Source organism: Ipomoea triloba, chromosome 12, assembly GCF_003576645.1.
Source record: "Ipomoea triloba cultivar NCNSP0323 chromosome 12, ASM357664v1".
NCBI lineage: Eukaryota > Viridiplantae > Streptophyta > Magnoliopsida > Solanales > Convolvulaceae > Ipomoea > Ipomoea triloba.
Window position 1 is genome coordinate 22,170,833 of NC_044927.1, and position 11,910 is coordinate 22,182,742.

The window sequence follows — 11,910 nt, forward strand, 5'->3', positions numbered from 1 at the left end:
ATTCTCTTTTTGAAACTCTTTGTAATAAAATGACACTTTCCCACTATAAAAACAATTAAAAAGAAATTACTAAGTGAACAAAAAATTTTAAAAGATCACATATCTCTACATATTTGCAACTCATTATATTTTACAAATGCCTAATAATTGGCATAATTTATATTAGGACACAATGCACACGCAATAGTTTGCACTATTTTATTTAAAAATTACATTAGCGAATCAATATTTAAATGGGAGGTTTACAACTTTACACCGTTTGTCTTTTTCTTTTGACAGTGCAGTAAGTACTTGAAATGAGGTTTCATTTAACAAATCATCAGAAGGGAAAGAATCCATATGTCGTAACACGCATCATCTCAGCTGGTGTCACGGTTTCTTTAACAAACCATCTTTCGTTGTGTGTACATTTTAATTACAGATAATAAAGGGAAAAATATTTCTCTCATCCCAATTTACAGAAAGCTTTAGGCTACAAAGAATAGGAAGATCATGAGGAATACAATCAATACCAGGAATATCTTGATCATCAGCCACCTGTTGGATGATATGCTGTTGAAGTACCTCACCAGTTGCCCTTGTGCCCCTTCCACATTTGCCAGCGTGTCTTCCATGTTTTCGTCGATCCTGTCAACACCCACAAACTTCCCAAGTTAAATACAATTTTTTATTTTTGTTTTTGTTAAACATATTCCCAGTATGCAAACAGGCGTTTATTTCGTGAATTAATAGGAGATTGGAGTAACTTATTCATAAACCATCATTTGCAATCTATTTACACCCGCAAATAGGGGACCAAGAGCCACAAGGAGTTACCAAGAGTGGCAAGGTGGGGACAACAACCACGAGCTATGGAATAAGCCAAACAACTCATTAATCTCCCTATTGGAGTTCAAACAACCACACTTTTTATGTGATATGTGAGGTGGGTCTTGATTTTCTAACCTCTCTAGTTAAAGTCTGACCACTTGAGCTTTATAAAGGATCGAGAACAGACATGTAAGTAGCCAAGAACATATTTTCATATGAAAACATAAGGAAACTAACCTAATTGCCAGTTCCCCTTGCTGAGAAACCATGGTTGCCAATTGTGTGAAAATGCTACTCAGCTCATGAATAGTTGATTCAACACTATGAAGGGCCTGATTCCTGCTTTGCATGTAACTGTCTTGTAAAGGAGCCAATTGTTGCTGCTGTTGACCTTGCTGCTGTTGTAGCAATGGCTGGGATTCTCCATCTGCCTTGTTTCTGAGGAAGAAATAAACAATGAGGTTGTAGATGTGCCAAGATTGAAATAATAAAAAATGACATATAAAACCAACTAGAGTATAGAGTTGTTGTCTTCTATTTAAGTCAGCTAAATTACTATTGATCAGTGATACTTTCATCAAGTCTTGTTGATATGTTTCTTCTAGTTTTGCTACACCGGCCAATATAGTTGCTTGTACAGTTGTACCTGAATCTTTTTCATTTTCCTCTTTGAGTCTTGGGTGAGTTTTGTCTATCACTATATCAACATAGCAATTTGACAAAGATACCTTCACTTCAAATTATTGATAGAATTTCAAGCATATATGAAACAGGAAGGAGTTGGAAAGGAGTGAATATCATGTAAGTTCAGAGAGTTATTTTTAGTCATTGTAAAATCTATTGATATCAAACATCAAAAGCTACATTAAAATGTACTAGTATAGATGGTTGTCAGATAAGACAGATCGTTCTTTAATATTTGTGTTTAAGCCTAGTTGCAAATAATCATTCCAAGTAGGACATTTTCAATCCTGAGATGTTAAGGGTGATGGATAACATCCTTCTGTCTTCTCCTCCTCAAGCAGATAAAAACCCACATAGATAAGGTACATCAACCTGGTTAATAAATGTATAGTTTAGGTGCCTGGTTAATAAATGTATAGTTTAGGAGTGTTACTATACCTAAGAGGTAACTGAGATGAGGATGCAGAGTTATTAACCCATGGAGGGGGAGATACTGATGCAGAGCTACTAGCAGCTGCTCTGGTAGCTAAGGGACGCTGGCGAATGAAAGGATTAGTGGACTCTTTTGATGCATTTGAAGAAAACAGCTGCCTTCTGTTCTCATGAACCTTCAAGTTCTGCAATGAAAATTCAATCTCACCAATTATGAGGAGAAATAAATAATTCTCTAAATAATAGGAACAACAGTGTAAATCAATGGCTCATTGAAGTCATGTGCAAGAGAGGTCAATATACCTCGGTCCGAATGGTGAGGACCTCTTTGAACTCCTTTGTGGTGCTCATTAAGCGATTTTTCAGGTTGTCAACAACAGTGGTTGTATGGGTGGTCGTATCTGTAGACATGCTTCCACTTTCATTTTGGGAGTTGCTAAGGAGCTGCAGATCTACTACAGCGGCATTAAGTCCAGTGATGTCCTGCTTGATCACAGCTGTCAACTCTTGAATCTCTACTGTTGGATCATCAAAAACTGATGTTCTTTTTGCCACTGTAAGGACACAGGAATAATTAGGATTTTAAGAACCAGGTTGGTTCTGTGATTATGGAAAAAAATAAAAATAAAAAAAAATGATAAACACAGCTGTATGGGTATTCAGGGAACTGCTTTGCATGCATCCTATACATACTACACACACAAATTCTACCATGACCTTAAATTCACAATTTGATTGACTAAATCTTATATTTCCACAACTATCTATGTCCAAGGGTCCAATAATTAGTCTTGCAATAACTGCCAGGAGAGAGTTCCTTCAGAAATGGTAACTTAAGCAAGCATTCAGTACTATTCATTCAATTTGATGATGCCACCATTACAACTATAAACAAAATCAGGATAAGAGCATACATGGAAGTGGGAACTCAAGTCAACAAAAAGAAAAAAGCTAGGCCACATAACAGGCTGAAGGATCTCAGATGTACCTTCTTATTTAGTTCAAAGTAGAATCTCATTTTAATTGAAACAACTTGCTAGAAGGAAAGCAATCTTATACAAGGTTTGGTTCATCTAGATCAATATCCCCATCACGTATCACTTCATGTAAATGGAATTGGGAATTTGCAATGGCTCCTTTCAGATCCAAAGAGTCGAAGGATTTGTCTACGTAATTATTGAACTAAGCCTAGCCAACTGTGAACTAAAAATCAACAGTAACAATACAGTTGCTCCAACAGTATTTTAGATGTTACACAACCTTGTTATGAGAACTCAATAACCCTATGATGCTATTAGTCACGTAAAATGGAAAATAGAGTTACGTATAGTAAGCAATCAAAGATAGTCTACTGCAGAAGAACTTTTAACTGGACTAAATATCAAGGAGCAATAATGTGAACGGGCATAATAGTTTTAATTTTTCATAATCATCAAAGTTTAACAAAGGCTCCAAAGGTAATGGAATAACCAAATTGTTAACTGAATGTTATGCTGTTACATCACTTTGTTGTCACATTATATAAACCAGAGCTAGAACAGGGATGATATTACAAGTTTGCTTTGAACAAAATGCAGAAAAGCAAATATTTCTGTGTGTACATATATACATATAAAGAAGCTTATTTGCTATCAGTTCTGAACATAAAACTCCATAATGAAAACAATTGCAATGACAAAATGTTTTACGAACTGGATGTGGTCCTCGAATTATTATAGCAATTTTCTTTTATTGCAAAAAAAAAATGAAATTCTTAGAATATCAGAACTTATCAAAACAGTATTCAATGTAACTAGGAAAGTATAATATTATCATAGTATGATCCTCAGGTTTCAAATTTAAAAAAATACTTGAAGATTTTGGTAAATTATGAATTTTCTAATAGAATTATCCAATTGACGATCTAAGATTCAAATGATTCACTCAGTTCAGTAGGTTTAAGCTCGCAGGAACATTTTAATACCACACCTATGCACCCAAATTCAAAATCAAATTATTCATTACAGGGGGGCAAATTAATAAATTTCAATCAGGAAACTCACATTTAGCGAGCTTAGAGAGCTTCTGCGAGGTCTGGTGAATCCCCAGCCCAATTTTGGAAGCTTTCTTATTGAACTCCGAGTGAAACGCAACAGCCGGTCGAGTTGCCTCGGCCTTGGCCCCTCCTCCACCATCGACGGCCCCGCCGCTCGACGCCGGTGAGGAGACCGGTTTCCTCAATTTCTCTGCTACATTGTTAAACTCCTGTGTCCGATCCCTGCACGACGATTGCGCCGATCTCATACTCGTCTTCGATACTGACTCAATAGTTTCTTTCCCTCATTTCTTAGAAAAATCCATTTGGTGAAATTGTTGCTTTTATATTTCAATCTTATTTTAATCCAAAAAAAAAAAAAAAAAAACCCCATTTATCTTGTTTGGCAAACCTAGCTGAAAAGGTAGCTGAAAGTTTAAAAGTAGCTGAAAACTGAAAAGCTATAAGCTCGAAGCTGAAACCTGAGGAGCTGGTATGCTTAAAAGTGTTTGGTAAAATTAGCTTTTTGATAAACTGATAAATGTAAAAAAGACTAAAAAAGACATCTTCATACAATTTAAATAATTTTAAATTTAAATAGGTTTGTTTATATATTAAAATATAAAATAATAAAATCAATATATTTAAATAAAATATAAAGTAAGAACATATATTTGAAAATATATAAAGTAAAAAAAATATTTATAATTCATAAGATTTGTTCATACAAAAATTAATGTTCAAACATAAATATCAAACTTAAATTACAATCAAACATAATGAAAAGAAAATATCAAAATGGTTTTAATTGAGAGGGGTAAAGGATGTCATTTATTTAAAATAATAAGGATAATGATGGAAAAAAGTTAAAAAACTACTAGCTTATTTTGAAAAGCTACCCCAAGTAGCGTTTCAAAATAAACTCTTATTTTAAGCTACTAGCTTATTTTGAGAACATTACCAAACAGAGCTTATAGCTTATTAGTAGCTTAAAATAAGTTATAAGCTCCTAAATAAGCTCTGCCAAACAAAGTAATTATGTAGCTTATTTGAAGGTATATGAGTATATCGGTTAGTTGACACTCGTAGTTACAAATTAATTGTTTGATTAATTTGACTTTTTTAGAAAGATAGTTTACTTTGTGATTTTTAGGTATGAGAATATATACCTATTTGATTATGTCAAAATAGTTATTAATTTATTATGAATTGATTAATGAGAAAATAGCACTTTTTCTCCTTATGTTATGTGTTTATAGCACTTTTTCCCCCTGTGTTATTAAAGTGACAATTTTTCCCCCTAAAATATGAAATTGACATTGTTACCCTTAAAAATAATTATTTCATTTATTTTTCTTTTCCAACAAATTATTACTTATAGGTATGGATGATCACGATTCGATTCGAACCTAATCAAACACTGTAGCAATCATACCGAAATAGTATGGACGGTTCTGGTTACGATTCATAACCGAAAAATAAAATTAAATAATTGTTGAACCGTGAACCGGAACTTAACCACAGTCATATATAGTAAAAATGATCAAACACTTATTTTGATAAATCGGTACGGTTTGGTTCCAATTTCGATTTTGAACCGCCAATCAAAACTTATTTATTTATTTATTTTTATAATTTTATTTCTAAATTAAAAATAGTCTAAATTCAACAATTATTTTATTTTATTTTTTCTATCCTGAATCGTAACCGTAACCGTCTATACTATTTAAGTTCAATTGCTACAGTGTTTGATTAGGTTCGTATCGAACTGTGATCTTCCATACATATTATTAATAATTGGTTGGAGAATAAAAATAAATGAAATGGTTATTTTTAAGGGCAAAAATATCAATTTAATATTACAACGGAGAAATCTATCACTTTTAAAATAACTGAGGGGGAAAAACTGTCACTTTAATAACACAGGGGGGAAAAGTGCTATAAGCACATAACATAGGGGAAAAAAGTGTCATTTTCCCTTGATTAATTCGTTAAGAAGTCGAGAAAGACCGAAAGTGTAAAGTAGGGAGCCTCCGGAGAGGACGGCGAGAAGAGCAATCCGAGAACTCGGTAGGAGGGGGGTAATGAGGATAATCCGTGCGAAGTTAATGGCAATGATTAAATTAGCCATTGTGGAAAGTGGTTCGACGCAAAGGAGACGAGAAACCAGCACGAACTCTCATGATTAAGGCATTAAAGCATTTATAGCTTCATTTATGACATTAATAAGAGGCTGAGCGTTTCATTCTTTCTAGCATTAGTATTCAGTAGCATGTATAAAAGGTCTAAGAAGGCTTTGAATAAAGTTAATTCCAGCAATGGTCATTCGACTATGTTGATTTTTCAAAATTAGTCTCCGACTTTTAATTTGGACAATTTAGGTCTATTGACTATCAAATTCTTTTCAATGTTGGTCTTTTCGTTAAATTTTGGTTAAGTTGATATCAAATGAATGGATAAAATTGTTCGTTCACCTGTATAGTGTATTATTACTCGTATTTCTCATGTCATATACGCTATATATATGAATATAATCTCAGTCGACTGAGATTATATTCATATATATATAGCGTATATGACATGAGAAATACGAGTAATAATACATTAAACAGGTGAACGGACAATTTTACCCCTTCATTTGACATCAACTTAACCATAATTTGACGAAATGACCAACATTGAAAACAATTTGAAAATCAATGAATCTAAATTGTCTAAATTAAAAGTTGAAAACTAATTTTAAAAAATTAACATAATCGGAGTACCATTAGCTGGAATTAACTCTATCGGAATATACCCGAGAAATTGAGAGAAAAAGTAAATTTTTAGCAAATCATTTCGAGAGATTTGATAGAGAAAGTAAATTTGTTGGTACTGTTGACTCGCCGGAGTTCACAAAACCAACATGGACCAATTGGCAATATCGGGCGGGTATTCTTAATCAACGAAACAAAACACAGTCACAAAGATATTATCGAAACGGCGCCGTTCCTTGGCAAAACAATCAAAGAGAAAAACCTCATCTTCCAATCCCGTTCTCCAGAAAAACCTCCCCTGCTTGCTTCCCTAATCGCCGCTGAACTTCGACGGCGAGAACCCAGTTAGCCCCATATATGGCCTCCAGTTGATTTGGAACGAGATTTCCAGTCACCTAGACTGTTCATTACTTATCTCATTATCTGTAAGTTTTCCCATTTTATCGTCTTTCTCTCATGGAATTTCCCTTATGGTCTGTGTTTATCCGTCTAACTTCCGTTTTATTATTTAAAAAATTCCATTTCTATTTGATTCTATTTTTTCTTAGCTTGAATTTTCACATAAACATATTTCTCAATATGTTAAGAATAATAGAACTGAAAAGCAAACGTTTTATGTAGTAATGAGAATCGAGAACTGGAAAAAATCATGTATAATGGCATAATGTCAACAGTGAAGATTGATTATAGAGTTTAGTGGCAGCTAGTCGACGATAGTCATATCTTAGGTGGATGGCTAACTGCTAAGAATTGTAGAATTGCTGTGTAGTTCAACCTTTTTAGGAAAACTCAGAGTAAGATATGCATACATATTTATATTGGTCTATTTAGGGTTTAAACGGCATTTCTTAGTTCTTGAACTTGAGTTAAATCACTGCTGTGTACTAGTGCTTGATTATTTTGGAGGGAACACAAAGGCGAATTTGAGATTATTTGCCGAAGATCCAAAGTGTGTTACCTTTTTGCTTTTCCTTTTCCCAAGTGTAGATGGATATCGTCTACATTTTCCTTTGGCTCCTTGATGCCGTAGATATTTACTTTGGCACTCCTATTTAGTATCTCCTCACCTCACCCAAAACAGAGCAACTAAGATTGGAACTTTGCAAGTAATGACCGTATGAAGATATTCATGAAGCCAAATGCTTCAAGAGTTTAGAATATCTTAGTCATGCTGGGATTATTTTTAGGGGGCCTTTGTTTTTGCATTCATGAAGTCTCTAATGCTTATGGAGTTTATGAATCATTCGCTCTATAGAGTTAGCTACTTATACAAGGTGCATCCTTTTTTGGGTTGCATCAATGAATTATTGCTGTAGGAATATTAAATATGCAGAGCAGAGAAATTTGTAGGTTTTTGGGCGTGCTCGTTGATTGAATCCATGTTGTCATGTTTTACGAATTAAAGGCTCAGATCCTTGATTTTATGTTTTGCTATAGCTGAGATCTGAGTAATTTTATCCATTGCTTTAATGGAATAATGGGAACTGGTTACTGTCTAGGACTTGAGGAGAAAAATAAAATTCAATCTAATTGAATTTGAGTTGCTGCCTATCAAAGTTCATTGCATAAGAATCTAATTTATTTTGTCAGCAACTTCTATCTTGGTATATGCCTGTTCATCATGATATTCTTTTCTCTGGTGCAGGATTTTGCCAATTCAGACTCAGGAAATATGAATGTCATATGCTACAGTGCCGTTACAAAACCAAACTTTTTGCTTGTACATTGCGAGTTATCTGCCCTTGCATTCTGCAGACCTCAACTTATTTCAGCTTCGAATTTATGTATATTACATCACTATGAGAAGAACAGCTCAATAATGAGGCTACGCTGCTCTGCTGCGGGTAGAACACTTTCATCCAGAGCTGTAGATTTTAAATCGCCCAAGTCTAAAACTGTTAATGGCAGTCAAAGACAGAAAAGTGCTGCATCCTTGTATACTCATCCTAGTTTGTTAGAAATGAAGAATGAAAGGGCAGCAAACCGTGCACGTGTTTATGAATTCTTGAGAGGCATTGGTATTATACCCGATGAGCTTGATGGATTAGAGCTTCCTGTCTCTGCTGAAGTTATGCGAGAGCGTGTGGATTTCCTTCACCAACTGGGACTTACAATTGAAGACATCAATAATTACCCCCTGGTTTTGGGCTGCAGTGTGAAGAAGAATATGATTCCTGTCCTTGATTACCTTGGCAAATTGGGTGTTAGAAAATCTACATTCACAGAATTTTTGCGCAGATACCCACAAGTCCTCCATGCCAGTGTTGTAGTGGACCTTGCACCAGTTGTTAAATATCTCCAAGGTATGGACATTAAACCAAACGATATTCCTCGAGTTCTGGAGAAATATCCAGAAGTGTTGGGGTTTAAGCTTGAGGGCACAATGAGTACTTCTGTTGCTTATCTTGTGGGAATTGGAGTGGCAAGAAGAGAAATTGGGGGAGTGTTGACCAGGTATCCTGAGATATTAGGGATGAGAGTAGGTCGGGTGATCAAACCTTTCGTGGAATATCTCGAGAGTTTAGGAATTCCAATATTAGCCGTGGCAAGGTTGATTGAGAAAGATCCCCACATTCTTGGATTTGGGCTAGAAGATAGAGTGAAACCAAATGTGCAATCTCTCCTACAGTTCAATGTCAGGCAAACATCACTCGCTTCAGTCATTGCCCAATATCCTGCCATTTTAGGAATGAATCTTGAGGAAAAGCTGCAAACTCAACAAAGTTTTCTCAATTCCCTTCTGGATATAAGCTCCGAGGACTTTGGTAGAGTTGTCGAGAAGATGCCACAGGCTGTGAGCCTCAACAACTCCCCAACACGGAAGCATGTCGATTTCCTCAAGGCATGCGGTTTTTCCTCAGAACAACTGAAAAAGATGGTCGTCGGGTGCCCCCAATTACTCGCCTTGAATATTGACATCATGAAACAAAGCTTTGATTACTTCAAAACCAAGATGGAGAGGCCATTGGAGGACTTGGTTGATTTCCCCGCGTTCTTCACATACAGCCTCGAGTCCACCATAAAACCCAGACACCGAAGGATTGCAGCAAAGGGCTTAAAGTGTTCTCTCGCATGGATGCTCAACTGCTCAGACGCGAAATTCAAGGACCGGATGCATTATGACTCCATTGACATGGAAGAGATGGAATCGAGTCCTTCCTCCTTTGACATGAACAGCCTGATGCAACCCAGAAGCTATGATTCAGAATCTGAGTATGATGAAGATGACAGTGACACTGATTAGTACAGACTATAATGTTTGATCAGTGCATAAACTTATTCTGTACAATATATTCAATTATGTTATGTACCATTTTAGAAATATATGCAACCTAGCACTAGCTGATTCTTCATATTTCCATACCATCATTACAAAAATTCTTTTCCCAGAAATCATAACCTTTCCCAACAAAATTTAAAATCAATAAATCAATATTATAGGTCCAATTAATTTACTTCAAATACAGCTATTGCTATTGGTGTGCATAACATATGGACGACTGGAGCAAGTGATGATATAATTTATTCTGTAAATATCCTTCAAATAAAATAGATTCGTTGAACCTTTAATATGGATAGAGTTCTGTCCGTGAATTCTAGAAAAAATAAAATCAATACGTCGCCTGAGAGATTCGAACTCTCGCGGGGAAACCCCATGTACTTAGCAGGCACACGCCTTAACCACTCGGCCAAAGCGACAACTGTTGATAGATGATGAATATATTTATTATTTACTATTTAACAAGAGCCGCTTGCTATTCTATTTATTTGATTAAACGTATTACGAAATGTGATTATGAAGGTCATGGAATATAAGTGAATGTTATTGGTCTACGCCTCGCCTACTTGGGCCATTCATTGTCAATTCATTCTATAATTTGCAATTTTGCATACTATATTGCAGGCGGTGAATAAGTCAATCCACCAAAATAATATATATATTAACAAGTATTTCAAAAAATATATATACAATATATATAATTTGAAAAATTTATGGCACGAGCATCAGAGTTGTCATTAGAGTTTACTTAGCACGAGCACATTGAGTTAAAAAACTCAACAATGATAGTTATTATGTTTAAATACTTAAACTTTAATATTTGATCTTGGTGTCGATCTTGTGAACATCTAAGTTTATTTAAAAGAATAAACTAAATCATTATTCTGTCTGTCAATTGCATGATTTTTATTCAATTAAATGTTAGTGTGTAACACTCATATCAGCAATGTAATGCAAAATGTCTTATGAGTACAGTTGAGCTGGTCAATCACGTAACTCAAAATAAATAAATTGAAAGGCTTTGCTTTACTTGTAACCTTAAAATGCAGTGTTTGAATTTTACCAAACGTGAAAACTAAACTGAATGTAATGTATAGCTGGATACTATTCACTAAAAACTTGTCAAAAAATGGGTAGGATTAAATGTGTTACAGAAACAATTCAGCTGCTCTGTTACAGCAATATTTAAGCTAATATACATACAGCCCCCACCAAGTTGTACATTGTCATAATTATTTGCTCATGCTTTTCCCCAGTCCATTTAGCCTGCAACTTTATTAAATAATAAGGAATATATAGCAGCCTGTCAAACTAAACACCAATCTGAATCCTCTTACTTTTTCCCACTCGATCTATTTCAGCCTGCAACTTAATTAATGCATCAAGGAAATATACATTTATCTAATTAATGCACTAAGGAAATTCACATTTATTTTTGAAAGTCTACGTTTATTATTATTCAAAATTTTTAAAATATCAACCGTTAGAGCATCTCCGTAAACTAATTTACCGGATCAAATCAAGAAAGCCAATAAGCCGTTCCCACTGAAAATTAAACTTGGAGCCTTGTGGTTACCAAGCCAACAGTCTCACTAACTTGGTTAGGGTTACCCCTTATTATTATTATTATTATTATTGATCTTCAAAAGCTTAATTCATTGTATTCATATCATATAAATTGCTTAAGCTATATATATATATATATATATATATATATATATTCCTACAAGGCCACACAACATTAAATTTAAGATTTTTTGGTTGGTTTTTACGTTTGATATCTGATTTTGATCGTAACAGATGGAACGAAGTATTTGACTTGAAATAGTCCTATATATTCAAATGCCTACTTTCATACAACATCCAATATCCTGTCGGTGTCAAAAAAATTTCAAAATATATTTTTCTTTGTGAATTTACTTTTTACTGTCCTT

At 34.5% G+C, this 11,910-nt stretch overlaps 2 protein-coding genes and 1 non-coding gene across 3 annotated transcripts; 1 reads left to right on the top strand and 2 right to left on the bottom strand.

The window, feature by feature from the left end:
• Positions 1-284: 284 nt before the first annotated feature.
• LOC115998509 (syntaxin-32-like) lies at positions 285-4,263 on the bottom strand. Its single transcript, XM_031238092.1, has 5 exons — positions 3,969-4,263; positions 2,230-2,480; positions 1,933-2,111; positions 1,048-1,248; positions 285-627 (listed from the first exon to the last, which is right to left on the bottom strand). Exons 1-5 carry the CDS (start codon positions 4,207-4,209, stop codon positions 468-470), a joined length of 1,032 nt encoding a protein of 343 aa, XP_031093952.1. The 5' UTR covers positions 4,210-4,263; the 3' UTR covers positions 285-467.
• Positions 4,264-6,880: 2,617 nt separating this feature from the next.
• On the top strand, positions 6,881-10,051 carry LOC116000265 (transcription termination factor MTERF4, chloroplastic). The gene is made up of 2 exons (XM_031240312.1): positions 6,881-7,121; positions 8,342-10,051. The coding sequence occupies exon 2, from the start codon at positions 8,369-8,371 to the stop codon at positions 9,938-9,940; it is 1,572 nt and encodes a 523-aa protein (XP_031096172.1). The 5' UTR covers positions 6,881-7,121; positions 8,342-8,368; the 3' UTR covers positions 9,941-10,051.
• A 262-nt stretch (positions 10,052-10,313) lies between these two features.
• TRNAS-GCU lies at positions 10,314-10,395 on the bottom strand. Its single transcript has one exon. It is a non-coding gene; the product is annotated as a tRNA-Ser (tRNA).
• Positions 10,396-11,910: the final 1,515 nt, after the last annotated feature.